The 27,123-nt window shown below is 42.8% G+C and overlaps 1 protein-coding gene across 1 annotated transcript in view; it reads right to left on the minus strand.

The window, feature by feature from the left end:
* Positions 1-27,123, minus strand: part of cnih3 (cornichon family AMPA receptor auxiliary protein 3) — a 143,771-nt gene that overhangs the window by 54,295 nt on the left and 62,353 nt on the right. Inside the window, exon 3 of the mRNA XM_041805752.1 lies at positions 17,746-17,793. Within this exon, the coding sequence (XP_041661686.1) occupies positions 17,746-17,793 (48 nt within the window). The remainder of the gene's footprint in view (positions 1-17,745; positions 17,794-27,123) is intronic.

Genomic DNA, 27,123 nt, shown 5'->3' on the forward strand with positions numbered 1-27,123 from the left:
TTCTGTTGTTTCAAATCCAGTGTAGATAACATTCTTAGATTCTTAAAACACAAAATGTAGAAGTCTGGACTGGAAATGAACATATTTATTACATTATCTGTCAAGTATTACATTATCAGGTTTGAAAAAATGTTATAACAACATCAGTCAGGATATTTTATTACATTATTGGTTAAGTCATTACATCATTGGGTTTTATCACATTTTCGACTGAGTTAAGGGCAAATTTTTATTACATTATCGGGAAATTATTACATTATAGGGTGCTACAAGCCTGCTGCAGAATGTAAAAAATCTCAGAGACCATACAGTAAGAAGGCGGAGACTACAAACGTTGGAATCTGGGCTGTTTCCAGTCCAAGTCGTGCTGCACACTATTAATATTCATTTCCTGCTGAGCCTAACAGAGCTTGCTATTTTCTTGTCAAAGAGGAGTTTCCCCTCCCCCCTCTCCTTTCTGATTCTCCCTCATTATTTCTCTCCTCTCTCACCTTCTCCCCTCCTCCGTCTCCACCTCTCGGGTCTTCTCTCCTGGTAGCCGGATTCTGGATCAAGGCAGCGCTCTGGTTTGTGTACGGGCTCATTATTCTGACTGACAGAGATTTACATATACAGGTTCTACGTGAGGGATCACAGAATCACACACATACAGTACGCTCTGTTGTTGTCTGCCAGGACCTCCATTTCCTGTGTGCTGGTTCTCTCCATTTTTATGCCGGTTAATAAATAATATGGAGCTGAACTTCTTCAGATACATAGTTCTTATGTTGACATATTGAATTTTAATATTTCATGACTTAAGATGAACTGATTACTTCTGAGATGGCTGAAATGGGCTAGCACTGACACTGACATGGCTCTGTCAGCTGTCAGTCAGTCTACTTAGCTCTGTAGTGCACTAAGACCTCCTACAGGTGGCAGCGTTACCTGATAAAAGGAGCTCAAAAGTTATCCTTATTCAGTCAACAACATGCTTTTACTTTCTTCAGCAGAGCAGAAAAAAAATGTCCAGAGGAGCAAAGCGACAAGAATCCTACAGGTAAGACAACCGGCGTTCACAACGCGATGCTTCATTCAATAGATGTGAGGAAATGTCTGCATTAATAAACACATTTATCATCAGAGTGAAGAAAAAACTAGAACCATTCAACAGGCTACACACTGGATGATTTTAAAAATGTGGGAGCCCACAGACATCAGGACGATATTAAACCCTTTTTCATCTTTGACCCTCTGAACGCACACACTAGACAACTCAGCCAGACTGATATCAGACTTGTTTGATATTCTGATTTGGGCCATGGGAGGCTACGACACGATTAGGAGAAGTAAAACAATCAAGTTGACACCACACACACACAAGGTTTATTCAGACAAATTATCGTTTACAATGAGGCTCCACTTGGGATACACACCCACGACCGTTGGGGGAGTCAAATCTCACCTCGGGCTTAAAATCCTGTAGCGACGTGCAAATAATCGAATCAATGAAAGGCAATAAGTCACAGAACATTAACTCAGCTGTAGTAATCAATGCCATGGTCTTATATCACTGAGAAAACAAAGTTAACCTCCAAACATCTGCATCTATCCACCATCCTTTCATGGATGCTGCATTTTACCAACCCAACATTAAACACATCACAGTGTAACATCACCTCGACTTGCTCAGTTAGCTAACTGTTAAAATGTCAAAAGCCCCTTTAACCCTTTAAGCGCCAAAGTCGCAAAATTGCAACAAGCAGTATTGCTGAATTAAACAGGCTGCATCTGCAAATATAGGGCCTAATGTTGTTACTACTTTACACCAGGAGATGGCGGACATGAGTACCTTCAATCCCAGCAGCACTTGTGGGCGTGTTTCTATTCAAAGTTTTGGAGAGAGAGAGTTTGAAGACACACCGCCAGTCGAGGAGACGAGGAAGTGGTAGAAGTGGTTATGGTCAGTGCGTAAAGGAGAAAAAGAGAGCGAATTTTAGCGAGAATACTCACAATTTCGGGAGGAATAGTGGAATATTAACCCCTGTGACGATGACGTTCAGTCATCCAGTGAGACCGAGACGTCGTAGCCATAGCAACTCCGTGCGCCATGAGAGTCCACAAAGCAGCACATACCAAAGCCGATGCTTTTCCTCACGGTGGCTGGGTCGGGGACACGGTGGGGGTGGGGGCAGGGGTGGTCAAAACACAAACACTGACAGAGGTAGTGGGAATAAAAAAACACCGCAGAGGTAGGGGCAGATGTGGTAGAAGCAGTGGCGGTGGAGGCTGTCCGGTGACGCCAGAATATGCAAATTAGATGAGCGAATTTACTCCCACCACAAACTTTGGGTCATACTGAAGATTTTTCTCATTTACAGTATGACTTTATCTCTAAACACTTTCAAGCTACAGCCTTTTGAAATCTTGAAATCACAACTGAATATTTTCTTGAAAAAACTGTGGCACCCAAAGGGTTGACACTGAAGGCTTCTCTCTGAGCGCGCTCATGCTGAGGGGCGGGGCTTACACAGACAGGTACAGGCAGTGCTGCTGTAAATGCCTTTATAACCTGGACAAGCAGACCCACAAAAAATATTATTTAAATAGAGAAATGTAGCTAGAAAATGAAAATGGGATAAATACAGGTCTAAGACAAGGTGCCCTCTAAATTTAAGACCACCTACAGGTAAAATTAAGACTTTAAGACTCTTTCAAAAATCACATTTTAGACTTTTTAAGGTTTAAAGGATCCAGGGCAGCCCTGATTACAGGACAAGGTAAAAAAAAGTGACTGAGAGGATGGCGAAGAGTGGGAGTGAGCTCTCAGATGAACAGGCTTACATGACTCTATCATCAATGATGATAGATCATCAATAATCAAGAAAGGTTGGCAGAGACTTCAAGAAAGAGCCGAGCAATCGTCTTAGAGACCTCATCCACTAAACTGTCCAAGAAACAATCAGGATTAACAGGATTTTAGTGAAACAAAGACTGGTCATAGGCTAAAAGAATAAAGATAAAGAGAGAGCTGTCACGTCTACATTTCAGGCCTGGGACATGTTGGAAAAGGTAGCAGGATGCTTACAGAGCTCTGACCTCTCCATAAATCACAGTATGAGCTGTCTGTCAGCACAGTTAAATAAACACTTTCATTCATTATTTGGAAATTAAAATGTTCACTGTTTATCCAGGTATGAGCGCGCTGGCTGTCAGCTCACAGAGGCCTGATCTTTCCTCTCTCTCTCTGGGCAGAGTGGACCAACCGGCTCTCAACCACACATCCACAACCCTCAATGACCAGTTTAGTCAAAGTCACACCTGTGCAGGTAGTCTGCAGCTGTCAGAACACAGGATAAGAGGGAGGCTCACATGCAACAGTGTCTAAAAACAAAAACTGGTTTCTGAAAGCAGGCGTGCACAAACAGAGAGTGGGATGTTTAAGTCATGTAAACACAGTCATGATAAATTACAGGATGTTTGATCACATTTACAGCGGCTACAGATGACCCACTTATTTCATGCCATCCCTCTCCTCGAGCCTTAAGATAATGTGGATATTTTTCTGCACAACACTTAACAACATGAACAGCTGTATTAGATTAGATTAAGTGAATTCTAACACTCAACTGATGCTCACTTATCTGTTACATAAGTCAACATCTGCACGTCTAACCTCCATCTGCTGCTTCAGGGAGAAAATACATCACATGATTACACTCTGATGTTCACATTCACACTTGTTAAAATGTTTTAAAAAAATATTTATTAAACGTAGATAAAAGGAAAGATGTGAGAAGCTCCACGATGAAACTGTCGATCAGACACAGCGGCGCTCTCATCATTAAACACATGACCCTTTCATCGTTTCGATCAGCGGTTCCCAAACGTTCTCTATCGAGCCCCCCTTCAGCAGGTGAAAATATTTTTAGGCCCCCCTACCCCTCACGGTATGTATCCACATGTAAAAACATCTACAGTCATGGACGAAAGTGTTGGCACCCCTGGAATTTTTCCAGAAAATACATCATTTCTCCCAGGAATTGTTGCAGTCAACAAATGTTTTTGGTATACATGTGTTTACTTCCTTTATTGGAGCAATACAAAAAATCTGAAGGAAAAAGACAAAATTGACATAATTTTACACAAAATTAAAAAAATAGGCCGGACAAACTTATTGGCACCCTCAACTTAATATTTGGTTTCACACCCTTGGGAAAAAAATACCAATCACTTCCTCTAACCATCAACAAGCTTCTTACTCCTCTCAGCTGGAATTTTGGACCACTCTTCTTCTCCAAACTGCTCCAGGTCTCTCAGATCTGAAGGGTGCTTCTTCAGCAGCAGTTCTGAGATCTCTCCATAGGTGTTCAATGGGATTTAGATCTGGACTCATTGCTCTCCCAGAAGGATTGAGGCTTACTCAGGTACATGTTTGCAAACTCCAGTCTGGCTTGTGTAAATGTATGTAAATTATGTAAATTTTGTCTTTTTTCTTCTAATTTTTTCTATTGCTCTAATGCACATGAAGGCAATAAACATGTGTATGCCAAAAACATTTTAAACTAACAATTTCTGGGAGAAATGGTGTATTTTCTGGAAAAATTCCAGGGTTGCCAACATTTTCGTCCATGACTGTAGATGGATAGACTTACTTTGAGGACTGTCCCATAGAGTCAACTATTCAGGTCAGGATTTTCCTGCATCGATCCCGATGATGAGGCACAGCGTTTAATTTACAAGGATGTATAAGTTAATAACTGCATAAGGCTGTGTAAACCTTGGGGTCACCTTAACACTGAGCAAAAAGTCTAGTGACCAAACTAGGGGAATCTTTAACAGGAAGTGAAAGGAGTTTTGATCACTGATAAAAGCAAGGACAGTCTGCTGCTATGTAATCCTGCTTCCACTGTACAGATAGTTCCAACTAAAGAAGAGGAAAAGGCAGATGTTTAAGGACATTTGTAGACTAAAATATCAAAAATATATTAATGTTAAAACATTTAAACGTCAACGCTGAAGAAGACCACGAGTTGACACACATCCGTGTGCTTTGCCTGAATAAAACTACTTTAAAGGACATTTCAGAGTGCCAACACCTTTTCTGTTAGAGTCTTTTTTTGTTGTGCACTTTGAGGAGTTTGTTGTTTGGAGGGTGCTCCTTTTTTCGCTTCCTCTTTAGACATAAATGTTGAAAATGTGGTTGTTTCATTTTCTTTTTTCAGTCTTTATCTTTATGTGGGTGGGGGTCCACCGAGTGAACACTTTATTCTTAGGGGGGGCTCACTCATCCACACTTTGTAAACCCCTGATATAGACCAAGCGTGGCGCGGCGTGCACGCTGTATATGGAAATTGGGGGTGAAGCGTTTCCAACACATGACCAGCGCCCCTGTACCTGCTCACATTCTACTGTCTGATGATGAAGGATGACTTGAGTTCTCATGCTGCATGAGTTAAACCAGGACTGCCAAATGCCAGGAAAGGTTCCTGTGAAAAGTCCTGTTAATCCACAGTGCTGAGGTGTGCCATCATACTTCTGTGTGGATGGGAACGTTGAACTAAACCCTCTAACTTGCAATGTCAAATCTTCATAGTTAAACCAAAATTCAGGACGCTACAACAGATTTCAAGAGAACTTAAAAACCCAACAATAACTTAAAGATATATTTCAGCTCCATAAGGAAGTAAAAATGATCCAGGAGGTTAGGACCAATGCTAGGACCAACAGTCATTATGGATATGGATAAATGGAGGGGCCGAAGCATAACTGTGGATCTTCCTGGTTACAAGCTTCAGCTGTCTAGATTAACCACATAGACCGCGTCCTACGATGGGACTACATGTGGCCAGAGTTGTTTATGCCTGAGTGGGCAAACACGCAGTTGTCAGGAGGTGAAACTGTGCAGTCACATAGAAAGCCAAACAAGTGAAACACTGCTAAATAGTTAAAGAGTGACAGCAGATTCACACCTTAGTCTGCAGCAGCAGCAGGCGCCGTTAGCCTCACTCTCACTGAATCAACATGGCATGACTGTCAGGAGGCTCGGGCTCACACACACGCTTACATGAGTATGTTTTAACACACTTGGCCCTAATTGGGCAATACGCCCTGCCACTATACAGGCATTTAACTTTTTAGGATTTCCCCCTAATGCAAGTCCTGATCACAGCCGTTATACTGTAGACAATAAGAAATCAAAAGGTAAGATCATTCTTTCCTGTAGAGCATGAGAGATCTTTTGTTGAATTGTAGCTGGACTTGAAAACACCTGGACAGCATTACTGAAGGAACTAAAAGAATGAGTGATGCTGCTAACCTGTCGCTCTCAGGAGGCAGTGGAGCTTTAATGGAGTGTTGCTCTTCTCTGGCCATCAGGGCAACGGTGGCTCAGTAGACCCACAGCTGGGTCAGCTGGGTCAGTGGTGACTGGGATTGGCTAACACTGAAGGCTAAACTACATAGCAGCTGTTGTCATCAGTGTGTGAATGTGGAGTGAATGGGAAAGTGTGACCTACAGTGAAAAAGTGCTCTGAGTCACCATAAGACTAGAAAAGCCCTTTACAAGCTCTACTGAAGGCATGGAGTGTTAGTGTAAAGCCTGCAGTGTCCAACACCATTATCATGTATGCATTTAGCATCAGATTAGCCCAGTGCTAAAGTCAGATAGGCAGTAGTCCAGGGTTTTTTTTTTTCTAATGTTTTGTTGGAAGGACCAAAAAAATGATCAAGGCTTCTAAATTTCTTGGTGCAGACCATATAGGATGTTGCACTTAAACCATCAGATTCAGACATTACTGAGATTCTTCATCTTAGAGACGCACAAGTGCTGCCAATGTTAGCTTAAAAGCTAATTACCTGTATCAGCAGTTGTAAAAATCTCTTTTTGCCTCATGTATGAATACGTTTGTGGAGTGTTAGGCAGGACTCATAGATCTATGTAGCTAAAGTCTTCTAGAGCAGGGCTATTCAGTTAGCAGCCCAGAACCAACCTCAAGTCTGTGGTCATGCCAGAGATGCAGAGGGCAACCTGTTTCACAAGTTTCATAAATTCCCACAGTATTTGAGACCATAAATGCAACACCTTGCGTAGCGTAGCAACAGTCTACCTACAATGCACTGCGTTTTGTTGAAGCGTGGCTAGCAATGCTAACAGAAGTAGCCCCAAGGTACCGAGTATAAAACATGCCTTTCAACTGTAGCTGCGGCCGTGCAGATTCAGTTTTTATGCATCTTAAGCCTTATGCCTGTTCCATTTATTTTATTTGTATTCAAGTGTAAAAACACTTCTACTACCTCAGGTTATATTCAAACAGCTCTGTTGTTGTGTTTTTATGAACTTTTTGATGTGTTTTTGTCACGTTGCCAAATTTCAAAGGAACACTTTGAATAAAAAGTGAATAATTTTCATCTGTCTTGGTTCCAAATTTAACATTACCAGCTACTTACTGGGCACCGAACATGTCTGGCCCGGCTACATTTCTTGATTTTAATATTTGGCCCAGTTGAGTTTGTAATTGAATAGCCCTGCTTTAGCGTGTCTTTAGAGGTCTGAAGTTTTAGAGCCCAACTACATTTATTTATTGGCATTGATGACTTAAATGGATTTATAAATAGGATATTAGCAAGAACTCCGATATCAAGTTAGCAGCAAAAACATAAAGCACAGACACACAAGAAATGAGCTAAAACAGGCAAAACTATTTACCAACACATAACCAGATCAGTGTGGCTTGGTTAGTATTAATGTCAGTGTTACCAGATCCTGGGGTATTAAAGATAGTTACAGTGTTGCTCTAACTGCTGTCTTGACTAGCTGAAGATGAGCGCACGCTTATAATAAATGTGAGGATGCTTTAAAGTGATGACAGAACTCCAGTCAGTGATGTTGGCAAAGATGAACACATGCATAAATAGACGCGTATTTACTCAGACGCCAAGGCCTGGCACAGCGCTGGCACCGATCTCTGGTCTTCTCTAAAGTAGTCCCTAAGTTTTCATCAACTTCCTGTAAAGTGAATCACAGCTGGACAGAGTTTGTCATTGTTGCCCCATAAAAATAAATAGTTCAGGCCTGTGTTCATCTGTTATAGAGGACAGGAAACACTGCATCTCATTCCTAAATCATAGCCGATAACAGTGGTGGATCGTTATATCTCATTCATTTCTCATACTTCCTCTTAACTAGGGGGGAAAGAGTGCAGAGGAGCTATTACACACACACACACACACACACACACAGAGGGTCATGTGATGCACTGTCCTGAAGTAACTCAGCTAACCTGAGTTACATTTCAGCTTTCCTGTACTAATCCTCATGTTTTAGACTTTGTTAAAGGATTGAATGAAATGCCTGCAGAGATAATGCCAACTGTTTATTCATTCTGGGACAGTCTTCATTCTGAATATTGTCCAGTCATTCATCATTTTCATATTTGTTTCATAAATATTAGAACGCTGTAAAGGACTGAGGACTGCCGAACTACTACACAACTATTAGCATCAGTGCTTTATTCAGAGAGCGGGGTCATTCTGTAGAAATGAAATGCTGGTTTCTCCTGTTCCTGATGGAATACAAGGACACATTAGGAATCTTCCCTCCTTATTTCCCAGGTGTCTAGACTCCATCTCTTTACCTGCTTCTGCCTTTTTTCTGCTTACATGTCTGCTCCAAATACGTCGATTTAGAATAAAACAGCAGGCAAATGGTTTCATTGGGCTGCCTGATGAAGACTATCGAAGAATTAAACTTGAGTTAGCACATTTACTGTGCCACTACTATATGAGCAGAAGTATCCGGCCGCCTGACCAATACACCTGTAATGATGTATTAAATCCATGGACTTTAATGTGGAGTTGCCCCTCCTGCTGCAGCTCTAACAGCCTCCACTCTTCTTGGAGGGTTTCCCACAACATTTCGTTTCACACACCTGTGGCCACATGTCTGATGGAAACAGGTGTGGACAAATACTTTTGTCAATAAAAGTTTATTAGTTCCCTTTTTAGTTTCATTAAATTGAGCTTGTGTTGATGTTTTCTCAATACATAAATTGTACATCTACAGCGTGCTCAGGTTATCGCTCATCAGTTAGCTAGCTAATCAGCTAGCTAACTGATCAGCTAGCTAGCTCAGCAATGTCCCACACAGATGCTGGTCACTGAGATGCTGGTAGTCAGGCCTATTACAGGTTTTAATGAGGGGTGTAACCATAGAAACCATGGCTTCCATCAACTAATCCAGACTGTACACAGTTCTGAATGACCCCGTTAGCCTAGACAGCTGCACTGAAACAACTGCTGCAGCAGTGGACCCCTGCATGAGGACGATACCAGCACACACATACACGCAGCCCTAACCCTAGCAGCAGCAGAGATCACAGCTCAGCAGAGCAACGCTTAATTTCTGGCTCCTCTCTCATCTCTCTCCAACCCCCCACCCCCACCTCACCCCCCAACACTCACACACAAATAGGAGACAGAGGGGTAGAGAGGGAGTAAAAGGACAGAGGACAGGAGAAAAAACTAAAGAACTCCAGTGAGAGCTTTGAGGTCAGAAGTGAAGGAAGCAGTGTGGAGGGAGGGGTGTTTATCAGTGAGAAAGTATTGTAGTCCTCCATGTATCATGGTGTCATCTTAACAATGACAAAAACATCTTCAGAAAAAAAACACAAAAAAAAAAAACAACTTAGAACGCACTGAAATCCACAAAAGACAAGACAGGTTCAAGCTTCAGATCAAGTTGCAGCGTAATGAGAAAGGTCCAGACCCAACTCTTCAGGCTTCTCTCCAAAGCAGGAACTTTCACTGCATGAGTCTCGATGATACTGAAGAGTCCAACACCACTAATGCACAAGCTAGCCAGCTGTCTGTCTGTCCTGCCTTGTCTAGCCTCTGGACTGGGTTAATCATCAAAATCTTTCAGGTCACTCCATCCCAGCCAATAAAAAGACAGTTTGGTTACAGACCTGCAAAGCTTGAGTGTTAAATTTTCACTGATATGTGAAGATAATTTACACTACAATGCCATACATAAATCTGTTGTTTACTGCTACACACTTTAATATCTAAAATCACTCAGTAAATAAGAGACAAGTGCATCACCAGAGCAACCTGATGCCCTACAGATGTCCAGCTGGACTCTGAGAGCTCAGAATCCATCTTCAGGTGTAGAACATTAACGATACGGTAAAATATATTTTATATATATATAAAGCAAATGCAGCAGCAATGACCTGACATTAAATACAACTTCTGTCAAAAAGTTAAAGTGAGGGAAGACACCTGCTCACAAGAGCACAGCCACACATTGTGCTGTAATTCTCCATCTCCTGGGCCTACAGGCAGAGAAATAGAAGCGTCTGTCAGAGCACACCACAACATTAAGTTATATTTCCAAACATTGTTTAAATGACATACATCAGAAGAGGAAGTGAGAGTATTGAGGGCTTTTGCTCAGTGGGTCCTGTAGAGCTGTGGAGCTCTCCGTGGTGCTGATCCTGCCTGCTTCATTTCTTTGGTGCTATGCTGAAGCCACCTCCAAGTTCATCATTTCACTGGCAGCTTGCATTGTTTCCTGCTTGCAGTACAACATTCAAAGACCTGGCACAGTTGTTTCAGACTGAAGTTCTGTGAGATGGATCTGCGTGATGACAGACATGGAATCTGGCTAATCCATCAGCTCTGCAAGGTTACTGTTAAACCACATTTACCCCTTTTTCACTGATTACTAAATTTCCCTGGTGAGTTTAGTAAAATAAATAAATAAAATAATGAATAAAATAAAATCACAGGGGCCTTTGTTATCCAGATGCCCTGATTACTGTGCACTGATTGTAGAAATTAGGGTTGATATTGATGCTGATGTTTAATTAAACATTCAGCTGATGCTTGTGCATATACTTTGGTGTAGGACTCCCACTACAGCAACATTTCCGCTCATGTTTGAAAACAGATCAGGATTTGTCCAAAACTCTTTCTTTGAATTAGCAGTGAGTTGACCTAGGTGACTGCAGGGACTGGACATGCCAGTAACATTGGCCACTGATGTCTGCTCACACAACATGATTTACAGCTGGCTGATGTTTGTCAGCAGGGCTCATACCAGCTGATATCGATGCATCAGTGCATCCCTGGAAATATGATCTGGGATACATGTATTTATCATGTATGCAGGAAGATAAAAAAACAAGTTTCTCTGTGTGCATTTAAAGACCATAAAATCAAAACAGGGACAAGACTCTTTGCATGGTTACTCAAGGCCATGAGAGACACTCAATGGGTGCAGATGGCTGGTCTAGCACTTTTAGATTTCTAATGCTGATAGTATTAGCTACTGGCCTGCCTGCCCCTGCTTATGCTCTATCATAAATAAACTGGATTTATGAGATCTGCATGCTAGTGTATCCTGTTTTTATTTTACACAGCGCCTGTACTTTTTGGGAATTGGGGTTGTATTAATACCTTACAGTTTTGTAGATGGGGTTGACTGAGATGAGTATATGGTATAGGTGTTAGTAAAGAGCTGACTGTGACAGTAGGGATAACAACAAAATGCAGGCAAAAATTTAGAAGTTAGGTTTTTATTCTCATTTCTCAGGAGCTGCAGATGTCATCTATGCTCTAAAATCTTTATATGACTGTTTCCTAGTGAAATGCAGACATCATTTTAAAAGTCACTGATTTAATAATTGCCTTACAACAGAAGTGAAAGTCAGCAAGGGCTCTGAAGACTGCATGGTGGAATATACTCTTAGCACCTGAGAAAGAAATCAGTAAGGTGCTGCTCTCATCCTCAACCACCCACTCATTACTACGCATAAGACGGTGTGGAGAGGGAGGGGAAGAGAGAGAGAGGGGAAATAGGCGATGTAGAAATAGAGGAGGAGAAGAAACAAAAGGGGCAACACCGGCCCAAAAATAAAGGAAGGAAAAGCACTAATGAGTACGCTCAGGTTTGCTCTGTTGCTGTGACAACGCACCAACTCAGTGCTTCAAGCCACAAGTCTGCATAACCAATGAACAACACTGACACACAGAGCTGAGAGTACAGAACCGACTACATCCCCTCCAAGCTACTGTCGTCTGCAGGTGTCCAAAGCCCGTCAGAACAGAACCGCTCTACAGAGAACAAAGATGGCGCCCATCCATGTGTGTGTATGTTTGTAGTGAAACTATCAAATAGGCATGCCAACATGAAGAAAAGCAGCCAGAGCTTTTAACCAAATCAATCAGGACCACCGTGCTGTGACTGTGCCAGCTGGACAGAGCTGAATAGTTTCAGTGGAGGAAAGAGGAGCTCTGCAGAAAGGAGGAAAAGCCTCCACAATGCAGCAGATCCTCCTGCAACAGCACCTCAGGCATCCTTTCTGACAGGCCCCACAACAGGAGAAATATAGCTTATGGATTTTGAGCATGAAGTTCATAAACTAAAAAAATAGAATACATTTGACTTGATGTTTGAAAAAGGAAAATTGTCACTTGAGGCACTTGGCATGGTTGTCCTTTCTTAGAGCCAGTTTCTGCTTTAGTTCCTGAGCCAGTAGATAAAACTCTTAATCGTACCCAGAACATGGTCAGACAACATGACGATACAGTACCACCACAGTGGGATGGTTCTGAGCCGCTTCTTTAGAGATTGATATGCATGGTTACATGCATCAGCAGGATTTAGGAGGTTTTATATCCATGTGATTAGGATCCCTCAGGGTCTGTGTACACAGACACTAGTGTTTGTGATGCCAGAGCTCATTTTTAGTACAGAACCAACAAAGAACAGCTTTTAAAGTGCAAAAACACCCTCAGTGTCAGCTGTCGCCACGCTCAACAACCTCTCAGTTTAAATTAGTTAACTTTTTTAGTACCTCCACTCATCAGTTGTATATTCACTCTTACCAACCAATCAAAATCAAGATGAGGCGGGACTTATGATACCAACATTGTTAACATGTTGGATGAGAAACCCACCTCACTTCTCTTTCCAGGTCTGAAGCTGCTGCCAGGGTCTGGCAGGGTCCATTTCCATTAGAAATATAGAATAGGCCCTAAATCCTCAACTACATTTTGGTGTGTAAGCAACATTTTTTAAAAGAGCCTTGAGATCAATAGCCTGTTCTTAGCACATGGAGGATTTTTACAGAGCACAGTATATAAATTCTGCCACCAGACCCAAAAAAGGTGACTTCAATGGTAGCGGTGATATATGACGGTGGTTCTCTGCTACTCTATCCTGCAATCAGAACAAACTGTCTGAAACAAGTTCCTTGTTCCAATGAATGAAACAGCATGTTACGGCATACGCACCATCGTATGATCATGTTAAACTGTCCATACCAACGCCAGTGGTGTTGACTCTAGGCACCACCAACCAGAGTGCCAGTTTAACTGGTGCTAAATTCATTGATGAAAGTCAATGCAAATGTTCATAGGTTGTGGTTTTTCATGGCTCCTGTTTACTTTCACTAACAATGAAACATAAAAAAAAAATGTTCCCTTCCCTCCCATATTAATTTATTAGTGCCACTACGCCACTAAAACTTTCCCAGTAAATACTGAAAACAACCAATGAGGGAGTGGTGCAGATACAGTGCATTCTGAGGCATTGAGTTTCAGCACCATGGACAGCTCCATATATACAGCATGTCACATTATTGTGTAATCTAATGGACAGAAGCCCTGGTTTTTCACTGCTTGTTCCATCATGTCTGTACAGAGTGAGTTCCTGGTTAGAAGTTTGTAGTCTGTAGTCATTTGCCACTTTGCCTTTGGTAGTACAGCTGCACAGTGTGCACAACTACCGTACTAAACTAGAGTGTTTATGTTGGTATATGATTAGTGCAGATGCTTTTGTAGATACGGTACTAAAACAGAATAAATAGACACTGATTCTGCACAGTCCTGAAGCAGAGCAACAATCCTGGGTGTCAACGACTACATTCCTCCTGGAATCTTAAGAGTTTTGACTGAAGAGCTTTGCAACCTGCTTTTCCTTACACTGAAAATGGTGAGTGAGGGGGGAAAGGGAATATTGATAGCTCCTGTTATTGATTTGCACTACAGCAGTATTTTTCAACAAAGCAGCAGGTCTTTTCAGTCAGATTTCATTCCTTTATAGTCTCTTATCTACATCCTTGACAGGCCTGGCATTGGTCTCATTTATCACCCTAGGTTAAAGCAGGAATGCATTTCCTACTATTGATAAAATGGACAGTAATTGAGATGTAGGTCTCTGAAGTGCAGGGGTTCATTTATTTTTCTTCTTATCGAGCATAAATAACTTTTCAATACGATTCTGAAGCAGTGAAGGACTCTCTTAACTTCTGCTGACCACTGACCACTACCTCTACCTCTACCTCTGCCGTCCTCTTTTCCAACTGTCTAATTCTGCTTTGCCCAGTTACCTTCCACTCTGATTACCTTTCACTGACTAGAAGCAACAACCATTAAATGTACAGGCAGCACAGCAAAGCCACCATCTGCAGTACAGAATATCAACAAAGATTCAGAGAATCTGGAGAAATCTCCGTGCAAAGGGGACAAGGCCAAAGGTCAATATTGGATGCATGTGGTTTTCTGGCCTACTGCATGATTCTGTACTGGAAACCACTGCCTACTGCATGATTCTGTACTGGAAACCACTGCCTACTGCATGATTCTATACTGGAAACCACTGCCTACTGCATGATTCTGTACTGGAAACCACTGCCTACTGTATGATTCTATACTGGAAACCACTGCCTACTGCATGATTTTGTACTGGAAACCACTGCCTACTGCATGATTCTGTACTGGAAACCAGTGAACAGGCTCAGGCACACGAATCATTGTCTGTCAACACCATTCATCAGGCCTGATACAGCAGAAGAGAAACAAAGTTAGTGTAACCCTTTCCAGACTGGTAGATGTCAAATACATTTCCAAGGCTTTGGGACTCCAGCCAATCATGGTGAGAGCCATTATCTACAAATGGAGAAAACTTGGAACAGTGGTATATCTTCCGGGGTGTGGTCGGCCTACCAACGTGACTACAGAAGTGTGTCAATGACTCATCCAGAAGGTCCCAAAAAAACCCAGAACAACATCTGAAGACCTGCAGGCCTCACTGACTCAGTGAAGGTCAGAGTTCATGTTCCAACAATAAGAAAGAGACCGGTCAACAATGGCATCATGAGAGAGTTCCAAGGCCAAAACCACCGCTGACAAAAAGAACACAAAGGTAGTCTTATATGTGATTAAAGACAGCCTGATAATCCCAAAGGATTTTGGGAAAATATTTTGTGGACTGACAGATCTGGCCATCAGTTCATGACCTCAAGCACACTTGGATTATGCAGCAGGACAAAGATCCAAAACACATCAGCAAGTCCAACTCTAAGGGCTTAAAAATGAAGGTTTAGGAGTGGCTTAATAAAGTCCGGACTTCGATCAGACTGAGATGCTGTAGCTTGACCTTAAATAGGCTGTTCCAATGTGGCTGAATTAAAACAATTCTGCAAAGAAGAGTGGGCCAAAGTCCTCCACAGCGATGTAAAGGACTAATTGTTGCTGCCAGTGGTGGCGAAACCAGGTCTTAGGTTCTCTGGGTGATTACAGCTAGCTTTGGACGGCTTTTTCCCTTATAAAAGAAATTATTTAAGACTGCATTTTCTATTTATTTGTTTGTTTGTTTGTTTGTTTTGGTCTGATATTAAAATTTGTTTGATGATTGGCAACATTTAAGAGCAACAGATCTGCAAAAATACTAAACCTTTTTCACACTTCTGACCAATAATATACGAAAGCAATTATTCAACAAAACGACTTTAATGGGCAAGATGCAACAACAGCAATGAAACTTGTACCACATGACGAATCCTTTACACAAAACCACATTTTCATCAGCGTTATCCTGTTTTCATGATGGTGGAAAGCTAAAGGCAGGATTGATGATAAATAGTCCAGCACCAGATGAAACTGTGGCACAAAAGCAGCTACCTCCAGTGATCTCTGCACAGTGAGTCACAACTGCAGGGCTGATAAAACTGTGTCTGGATGCACTGAGTGTTGCTTCTATGTGTGTTTGGGTGCATTTGTCTCTGCACAAGCACCGTAGGGAGGATGTCATCCCAAGGGCCCACAGGGCCTGAAGGCTGGGGCTGACAACACTGATAACCAAGATCAGCTGTTCAACCAATGAACCTCAAGCATCAACAGAAATACACATTGGACCATGCACACATGCACACGCACAGACATGAGCTGTGCAGGCGCACAGCGAGTTTCAGAGAGGTGGAGGGATAAACAGATGTCACATTAAAGCTGGGAGGAGGCTTCTTTTTCATCCCCACACTTCCTCCTCCAGGCAAAATCACTGACGCTCACACAACATGAGAGCAGCTCATGAACCTCTCAATCTCTGTCTCTGCTTTGATGTCAGTTCAACATGAGGGAGGAGCACAAAGGAGGCTTCACTGTTCAAATCGAAAATTAATTAAAGCTGAACTACTGGAACCAGACCTGTAGAACATTGATATGCAACTCTATCATCCAGTAAACTTAAAATAAAGCACCGAGGAGTCAAGCAGAAGCCTTGCCTTTAATTACATAAGGAAATTATTAAAGCATACTGGCAGGGATGTGATAGCAAAGATAGAAGGCATAAAAACTGGAAACCTGACTGAATGTGACATAGCCATGACGATATACATACAGTACCATGAAAAAGTATGTGCCCCCTTTCTGATTCCTGATTTTTTCGCATATTTATCACACATAAATGTTTCTGATCATCAAACCAAATTTAAGATCTCACAAAGAAAACCCAAGTGAATAGAAAATGCAGTTTCTAAAATTGTATTTTATTTATTAAGGGGAAAAAATCCAAACCTATCTAGCCCTAAGTGAAAAAGTAATCTTCCTCTGAACCTAATAACCGGTTGTTCCATCCTTGGCAGCAATAACTGAAATCAAGCGTTTGTGATAACTGCGGATGTGTCTTTCTCATCACTGTGGAGGAATGTTGTCCCACTCCTCTTCACAGAATTGTTTGAACTCAGCCATATTGGAGGGTTTTCCAGCATGAACAGTCCGTTTAAGGTCACACCACAGCATCTTAGTTGGATTTAGGTCCAGACTCTGACTGGGCCACTCCAAAACCTTCATTTGTTTATTCTGAGTCATTCAGAGGTGGACTTGCTGGTGTGTTACGGGTCGTTTTCCTGCTGCATAACCCAAGAGCGCTGGAGCTTGAGGTCATGGACTGATGGCTGGATGTTGGCCTTCAGGATTTTCGGGTAGACAGCAGAATTCATGGTTCCATCAATCACAGCAAGTGGTCCAGGTCCTGAAGCAGCAAAGCAGCCCCAGACCATCACAGTGCCACCACCATGATGTTCTTTTTATCAAATGTTGTGTTATTTTTACTCCAGATGGAACGGGACACACACCTTCTAGAAAGTTCTATTTCTGTCTCAGAAGTCCACAGAATATTTCTCCAGAAGTCTTGGGGACTATCAGGATGTTTCTCATGGTTGAGTCCTGCAGTCTGACCTTAACTGGGGCCAGTGAGGCCTGCAGGTCTTAGATCCAAAACATGTAAGTGTGAAAAATATACAAAAACCACAGGAATCAGAAAGGGGGCAAATACTTTTTCCCGCCACTGTACATGGGTAATACAACATGAAATGTCAGACACAGAGTCAGGTTTTTGAACTTCCCTCTGTTGTCCCACTGTCAGCAGGAACATTCTCACTGGATGATGACCCGTGAAAAACAAACCAGCCTCCTGCTTACCTTCCTCAGCAGGTTGCAGATCCTCTCGATGTTCCGCAGTCTCTCCCTCTGTAGGGACAAAGAATAAAGAAGTGATAAGTATCCTAATATCTGATGGGAATATACAGAAAACAAAGAGTTAATTTGTTCTGTTACTGTATTTAACCTCAACTCCATTTGGATAAAACATTCCAGATGAGTTAAAACATGCTTCGGCCTTCCCTGAAACCGTCTAAAAGCCCACACTAATGCAGCTATAGGAGACCGCAGCAATGACTGTGCTTCAGCTTCATCTTTGCTTTCATGCCCGTCTCGTGGCTTCATACGGCTTCTAACCAGGGCTGAATGATGAGCAAAGTAATCTAATTGCAATTTCCTTTTCCAGTATTGTGACTGTGAATAAATATGCAATTATTCAAAGGCCAAAAGTTCCTCATTTTTAAACACAAGCAATAAACATAATCTAATTGCAATTGTAACCCAGGGTTTAATTCCATTCCCTGTAGGCCAGTGCTAGTTTTCCACCTATTTAAGTAATGAAATCCAATCCATTCCATTCTGATCCAGTACTGGTTTTCTACACCTCCCATATACACACCACATGACAGGTTCACATGGTCTTAGATATCCAATCACATCCCTTGGAGGTAATGTTTAAGCTGCCCTGACTTCCTTTCCTTTAGTTGTGTGGGAGAGAAGTGAAGGGACAGCAGCTTACAGGTCAGTACCTCCAAACAATTAAAACAATTCACAATTCACCTTAAGTTGGTTGAAACTAAGAGTTTGTATACCCCTTTTCAGGAACCAAAATAGATCATCTTGTGACTGGGGAACTTGTCTTGTCTTGTGCATTGTGCTTACTGAACTGGTGAGTTTAAACACAAATGAATGCAATGACCTTAGCATTAGCCACAAGCTACATGCTAATGCTAACATGTTGTTTAATTAAACTGTCTTTGTATTCTGTGTATAATTTTGTTATTTAAAGTTGAATAAGCTAATGCTAACTAGCATGCTAATGCTAGCATGCTAATGCTAATTGCTAACATGTGGTTGGATGTATTGCATAAGCATTTTTTGTACTCAAGAGTAAATTCTATGGTGTTTGCAGCTATGCTAATGCTAGCTTAGCTATTAGCATTTCATGTTATTACCATATTATGTACACACATGAATAGGAAAGAAATGTCTTGTGGTTCTTAATGGCCCTGTTTGTGTATACAGGCCAGGTGCCCTATGAAAGGGTTAAAGTGATGGCGAGCTAGTGACATCGGCCTGGAGCTGACCCCGTTCCCTGTTCTGTGTGCAACTATCCATGGTCTGGTAGGAGGCTGTGCTGCCTGTCTTTCTGTTCTCCCTCCAACTCGAAGCTACGCATCGAATCCACCTACAACTCACTCCACATTTATGCGCTTCCGGACAGTCCACCCTAAACAATAAACATAACGGACTAGGTTATGATACGTTGCTTCACATTTGTGGAAGAAAGGACTTTTGGATTTTTGCGTGTTGATTGAACTATTCGTCAGAGACTATTGAGTTTTCACACTCTTGAACTGTATTGTAAACCTGCAGTGTTGTAAATATTGGGATCCCATTTGCACCTTTAATTTGTATAATACACATCATATAACTCAAATACCCTTTTTACTGGTCTTTATTTACTGGTCCCTGCCCTCCAGCAGACGTTCTTAGTCTTCTGTTTCTAGCCTACTCTATTTACTACCTATTACATCTGTTACATTATTATTACACAATAATAAGCAAACAGTGGATACACAATGGTCTAATTATGAACGTCAATTAGTCTCATTTGGACTCATATTGTAAATTCATTCATGCTCATTCTGATTTAAGAAAAACATAAAAACAAGGAAAGAAGAAATATTGTTAATATATTTACAAAAGTATGTATTTAAATGTTTGCATAATGATCATAGAATCTCTGCTGCAAAATATTGAATTAAACCGGTATTTTGGCAAACACTGTAGGTTAAAGAAATGTTGCACTTTCTGCAAGTTCCAAATTTCAGAAGGACAAACTGCATTTAATCCAGATTTTGATCAATTCAAACAACATGAATGAGGAAAGTGTAAGTTAGTTACTGTCATTGCAATTCTGCTTTCAGTAAAAAAAAAAAAAAAAGCACAAATACAAAGAGGACCCAGACTTTGGAGCCGGCTGTGCGGAGATGTCAACAGAGCTTAGAGCATAAATTTCCCAAAGGGGTTTGGGAAATTTATGCTCTAAGCTTTTTTCCCTCAAAGTATTGATTCAGGCACAGTTTAGGCACCAACGCCATAAAAAAGTACCTTTTTGGCACCAGTTTAGGACAAAAACCCAAACAATACCCAACCCTAGTGGGCAGCTGTGCTACCATATTAATACAGAGATTTCAAAGCAGTGGAAAAATGCAACACTAATAAGAATGTCAAATTTTACAAGAGCCACCACTTGGTGGTTCTTTGCTCCCACCAGGAATCTAAGTAGGGTTGGGTATCATCTGGGTTTTCTCCTGATACCGGTGCTAAATTGCTCCTTTTTATACGGGGCCGGAATCCATACTTTTCAGAGAAAAAGTGCGTTGAAGGTTGGTGGGAGAATAAAAGCTGTCTGGGTATCAGACGATTCATCAAAGATCTTGAAAAATGCCAGAAGAACATAAGAAAGTGGAGAGCGGGCCGTTTGTTTGGGTTGGCAGGGTAGTGAAATAAGGTATCGATATCTGTGTTATAATTCAGTCTGGTAGGTATCGGATGTTTTGGTACCAGATGGAAATGAGGCCTAGTGACGTTGACCTTTGACCTACATAATCCATTCACATCATCCCTGAGTCAGAGTGAACATGAGTGCAAAGTCTGAAGAAGACACAAGCGTTTGAGATGTTGTGTTGAGAAGAATGGCCCAGATGTAAACAGCATGTGCAGATGGACAGCCAGCCTGAAAGCACTGAGCATAGAGCCATAAAAATGCTATTTAATAACTAAAATTAGAGTTTTAACAAGTAGAATAATCAAAACAAATAGGAAAATCCAATATTACAGCCAATCACACACTATTTCAGGTTGATGAAGTTAACCTCTACAGTATCAGATGGTATTAAGGTGCAGTAAAAGCATCAGCACTCCGTCAGTGGTTATGTAACATTTGTCTCTTTAAGTGCTCCTAGCTCGTAGAAAAAGCTGTAAAATGCCTCAATCAGCATTTGCCACAATGCTGACTTAAACAGCCACCATTACACCAGAGCTTTTACATCCTCATGAAATATTAAGTCGGTCCTATAGAGACGCAATCTGGACATGACTGGCAGCCCTGCCTGCTCCACTGGGAGCCATGCAGAACTTTGGCTGCTCATAAATCATATATTGATCTGAGCTCCATGCTGTGTGCCTGTGCAAAGTCAATTTGACTTTGTCTGTGCTTGTCATAAGCACGCTGCAAACGTCAACAACAGAGGCTCCATGGGAACGACGGAAATACAAGAAAACATTAAGGCTCATATGGAACATCAAAGCCAGCAGGTCTAAAGCTGAACTAACATTTAAGATGAAAACCAGGATTCAAACCTAAGAAAATCCGCTTCAATCATTTGGCTGAAAACGCAGTTTGAATTCTGGGCACCTAGTTAGTTTTTCACCTTATTTCCATTAAACCTTGAACATTTTACAGCTGCCTACCTTCAGTCCATGCCGGTTTGTCAACATGATTTCAAGATCCAAGATTCTGTTTGAAGCCAGAACACCCACTACGGCCGACTGTGGTGCCATTTAGAGCCACGAAAGACCAGAGCAGGCTGGCGGGACCACAGAGGTGATGCCATGTCCCTTTGGCTGACTGTAGCACCGACTTAACTCACTGGTACATCAACATACAAAAACATACAAGAGCTCTTAGATACAGTCCACAGTCTGCTGTTTGGGAGCACACGCTGATAGCTGTGAACACTTCAATGACTCTTTTTCTCTCAGCTCAGCTGATCTAGTCAAGAATGCAGCCAGCCCCGTTATTTGTCAGCAGAGCTGTATTTTTACTCGGGATGCATGTTAGTAATGGCATGATATTAGTTTCAGCAAAACAGAAGCTTAAAAAGTAAATTTTTGGTATTTATGCTGAATTTTGAACTAGTTTATAATAGGGCTGAACGATTTGCAAAAATAATCTAATGCAATTTTTTTCCGCTATATTGCGTTTTGGATTTAATATGCAATTTTTTAAAATTTCTACAATTTCAAGCAATAAATAATTTCACAAAAAAGACCACGTGTATTGAAAACAAAGAAAATATTTCGTGAGCAAAAAAATCCATAGTTGCATGAATCTGAATATGGGGGTGCAAAAAGCGTTAAGTCTATAAAGGAGGAGGCTGGGGTGGAGGAGGTGGAGCTTTAGTCTATAAAGGAGGAGGCTGGGGTGGAAGAGGTGAAGCTTTGGTCTATAAAGGAGGAGGCTGGGGTGGAGGAGGTGGAGCTTTAGTCTATAAAGGAGGCTGGGGTGGAGGAGGTGAAGCTTTAGTCTATAAAGGAGGAGGCTGGGGTGGAGGAGGTGGAGCTTTAGTCTATAAAGGTGGAGGCTGGGGTGGAGGAGATAAGGCTTTAGTCTATAAAGGAGGAGGCTGGGGTGGAGGAGGTGGAGCTTTAGTCTATAAAGGAGGAGGCTGGGGTGGAGGAGGTGAAGCTTTAGTCTGTAAGGGAGGAGGCTGGGGTGGAGGAAGTGAAGCTTTAGTCTATAAAGGTGGAGGCTGGGGTGGAGGAGATAAGGCTTTAGTCTATAAAGGAGGAGGCTGGGGTGGAGGAGGTGGAGCTTTAGTCTATAAAGGAGGAGGCTGGGGTGGAGGAGGTGAAGCTTTAGTCTGTAAGGGAGGAGGCTGGGGTGGAGGAAGTGAAGCTTTAGTCTATAAAGGAGGAGGCTGGGGTGGAGGAGGTGGAGCTTTAGTCTATAAAGGAGGCTGGGGTGGAGGAGGTGAAGCTTTAGTCTATAAAGGAGGAGGCTGGGGTGGAGGAGATAAGGCTTTAGTCTATAAAGGAGGAGGCTGGGGTGGAGGAGGTGGAGCTTTAGTCTATAAAGAAGGAGGCTGGGGTGGAGGAGGTGAAGCTTTAGTCTGTAAGGGAGGAGGCTGGGGTGGAGGAAGTGAAGCTTTAGTCTATAAAGGAGGAGGCTGGGGTGGAGGAGGTGGAGCTTTAGTCTATAGAGGAGGCTGGGGTGGAGGAGGTGAAGCTTTAGTCTATAAAGGAGGAGGCTGGGGTGGAGGAGATAAGGCTTTAGTCTATAAAGGAGGAGGCTGGGGTGGAGGAGATAAGGCTTTAGTCTATAAAGGAGGAGGCTGGGGTGGATGAGGTGAATCTTTAGTCTATAAAGGAGGCTGGGGTGGAGGAGGTGAAGCTTTCCTCTATAAAGGAGGAGGCTGGGGTGGAGGAGATAAGGCTTTAGTCTATAAAGGAGGAGGCTGGGGTGGAGGAGATAAGGCTTTAGTCTATAAAGGAGGAGGCTGGGGTGGAGGAGGTGAAGCTTTAGTCTGTAATGGAGGAGGCTGGGGTGGAGGAAGTGAAGCTTTAGTCTATAAAGGAGGAGGCTGGGGTGGAGGAGGTGGAGCTTTAGTCTATAGAGGAGGCTGGGGTGGAGGAGGTGAAGCTTTAGTCTATAAAGGAGGAGGCTGGGGTGGAGGAGATAAGGCTTTAGTCTATAAAGGAGGAGGCTGGGGTGGAGGAGATAAGGCTTTAGTCTATAAAGGAGGAGGCTGGGGTGGATGAGGTGAATCTTTAGTCTATAAGGGAGGCGGGGGTGGAGGAGGTGAAGCTTTAGTCTATAAAGGAGGAGGCTGGGGTGGAGGAGATAAGGCTTTAGTCTATAAAGGAGGAGGCTGGGGTGGAGGAGATAAGGCTTTAGTCTATAAAGGAGGAGGCTGGGGTGGAGGAGGTGAAGCTTTAGTCTGTAAGGGAGGAGGCTGGGGTGGAGGAAGTGAAGCTTTAGTCTATAAAGGAGGAGGCTGGGGTGGAGGAGGTGGAGCTTTAGTCTATAGAGGAGGCTGGGGTGGAGGAGGTGAAGCTTTAGTCTATAAAGGAGGAGGCTGGGGTGGAGGAGATAAGGCTTTAGTCTATAAAGGAGGAGGCTGGGGTGGAGGAGATAAGGCTTTAGTCTATAAAGGAGGAGGCTGGGGTGGATGAGGTGAATCTTTAGTCTATAAAGAAGGAGGCTGGGGTGGAGGAGGTGAAGCTTTAGTCTATAGAGGGAGGAGGCTGGGGTGGAGGAGGTGGAGCTTTAGTCTATAAAAGAATAGGCTGGGGTGGAGGAGGTGAAGCTTTAGTCTATAAAGGAGGAGGCTGGGGTGGAGGAAGTGAAGCTTTAGTCTATAAAGGAGAAGGCTGGGGTGGAGGAGGTGAAGCTTTAGTCTATAAAGGAGAAGGCTGGGGTGGAGGAGGTGAAGCTTTAGTCTATAAAGGAGGAGGCTGGGGTGGAGGAAGTGAAGCTTTAGTCTATAAAGGAGGAGGCTGGGGTGGAGGAGGTGGAGCTTTAGTCTATAAAAGAATAGGCTGGGGTGGAGGAGGTGAAGCTTTAGTCTATAGAGGAGGAGGCTGGGGTGGAGGAGGTGAAGCTTTAGTCTATAAAGGAGGAGGCTGGGGTGGAGGAAGTGAAGCTTTAGTCTATAAAGGAGGAGGCTGGGGTGGAGGAGGTGAAGCTTTAGTCTTTAAAGGAGGAAGCCAGGGTGGAGGAGGTGAAGCTTTCGTGAAGTAGCGCTAGGCTTTATCAGTTTTAGATAGAATAGGCTGACCATTTTTGCTCGTATTGTAAATGTGATGTCCTTTGCTTTGTTTAAGGGCATTATCATTTTTATGTTACTCATTTGATACAGAAAAACAAACATAAAACATGAAAAGATGGATTTTTGTAAACCATTCGCCACACCATTACCACCACACTTGAATGTTTGCATAATGTGCATAAAACCTCTGGTGCAAAAAATGATATACTAAACTGGTATTTTAACAAATTTCACATTAAAGAAATATTGAAACTTCTGTGATTTGTAAAGTGCAGCAGAACATATTATGATTTAATGTAATTTGTGATTAATTGCTGAGCCCTAGTCTATAAGCTACAAAAATGTGCCGACTGGCTGTGGCCATATGTCGGAGTACGTTTGCAGAGTTTTGGGCTTCACAAACACATCTTCCTCATGGACATTTCTTAAATTTATAAAGGACTTAAGTTTAAGTGTGGACTCATATACATATCAGTATCAGTAAAATTAATTTGGAAAAATCGGCACATCAGCAAAAATCCACTATCATGCATCCATTATAGTTACATTAACGGCATTGACTGCCAGGCGAATTTGTCTTTTAGATGAAGTCATCATGTATACAACTGCAGAAATATAAGAATAATGCATGCACAGATGTGTACACAGATCAACAAACGATCTGCAACGATGCACCCTTTTGCAGATCTGTTTACACATTCTACTTTAATAAAGTTCCACAGACAGTTACGTGCATTCTTTAAAGTCTTCAGGCATTCACAGAGGATCATTGCCTTAAATATGCATGGATAAAACTGTAAACATGCATATTTGATTACTATTTTTAAGAAGTGCAGACTGCTACAGAGGTTTCTCTTGTTAATGTTTAATTGATGACTGTGCTCTAAATTATGAAAGCAGGGGTTCCTGGGCAGGAGGCTACAAACAAGTCTGAGGTAACACCACAGTAACAATGACGGGGGTGGAGAGAGAAACATGTGAAGGGTTGCAGAAAATGTTTGAGAGCAGGGTGATATTTCGTATCTTTTCTTCCACTATTATTTTGCATGTCTGTGTGTGGCGGGACATACCAATTTAAGTAGCACAACTTCAGCTCTCATCTCTTTAAAACATCCCTCAGGACTCTACCTTATTTCAAGAGCAAGACTGGAGGGAGTGTGGGGGGAAATGTGGAAAGATATAATGCACTGCCTTTTAACTTTTCATTATTTCAAATGTTACAAGGAGAAGCCATTTCAGCTGAAGAAAGTTAGACTATAAAGTGAAATGTTCAGCAGCAGCAGCACGGCGTGGAAAAAAGGGAATCTATGATTGGGAGGAGGACGAGCGGAAAAAAAGTTGGTTAGGAGAGGAATTTGTATTCACAGTACTAGATTAAAGAGTCCTTCCATAGGAACAGGAAGTCCTTCATGTTGTTGAAAATGCAGAATTTGAACCCTCCCCCTGTCCTCTACATGAACTCATCCACTGCACACATATAGCCACAGTCATATACAGGATATATTTAAATACACGCCATGAAAGGCTAGGTCTGATGGCCAATTATCTCCACAGCTAACATCTCTTTCTGGTTCAAACCGTGCACCTCATCTTCAAGGAGCGGACCATTCAACACCATCTCCGCTCAGCTTGGTCTTTTTGGGGGTTTGAATGAGGACACCACCCAAATATATTCCACTAAGAGCAGGTTTTCATGTGTGTTTACTGGTGCACACAAACCCACCACTGTCTACTCATTAGCAAGCAATTAGGCTGAGGCCTCTTTGAAATGTTACTCAGCCAGAATTGGCTCGACAAGCAAGAGCATTTTGCAGTATAAACAAGAGTTGCAGAAATGGTGGGGTGTTTGGAAAGAGGAAGCAGGGAGGTGGTGGTGTGTGTGTGTGTGTGTGTGTGTGGGGGGGGGGGGGGGGTTGTTGGGACTTTAGATTGATTTATTCCAACCATCAGCGAAATTCTTCTTTACAGGAAGTGTAAACGCCTTAATGAACAAGAGGAATCTGGCTGATGACCTCTACAGTGGGGCGTTCAGAAGCCGACCTCTACGGTGGGGCGTTCGGCAGCAGACCTCTACGGTGGGGCGTTCAGCAGCAGACCTCTGTGGTGGGGCGTTCGGCAGCAGACCTCTACGGTGGGGCGTTCAGCAGCAGACCTCTACGGTGGGGCGTTCAGCAGCAGACCTCTGTGGTGGGGCGTTCAGCAGCAGACCTCTACGGTGGGGCGTTCAGCAGCAGACCTCTGTGGTGGGGCATTCGGCAGCAGACCTCTGTTGTGGGGCGTTCAGCAGCAGACCTCTGTGGTGGGGCGTTCGGCAGCAGACCTCTGTGGTGGGGCGTTCGGCAGCAGACCTCTATGGTGGGGCGTCCGGCAGCAGACCTCTGTGGTGGGGCGTTCAGCAGCACACCTCTATTGTTGGGCGTTCAGCAGCAGACCTCTATTGTTGGGCGTTCAGCAGCAGACCTCTGTGGTGGGGCGTTCAGCAGCAGACCTCTACGGTGGGGCGTTCAGCAGCAGACCTCTGTGGTGGGGCGTTCAGCAGCAGACCTCTGTGTTGGGGCGTTCGGAAGCAGACCTCTGTGGTGGGGCGTTCAGCAGCAGACCTCTGTGGTGGGGCGTTCAGCAGCAGACCTCTGTGGTGGGG

This window comes from Cheilinus undulatus, linkage group 14, assembly GCF_018320785.1.
Source record: "Cheilinus undulatus linkage group 14, ASM1832078v1, whole genome shotgun sequence".
In the NCBI taxonomy this organism is placed as follows: domain Eukaryota; kingdom Metazoa; phylum Chordata; class Actinopteri; order Labriformes; family Labridae; genus Cheilinus; species Cheilinus undulatus.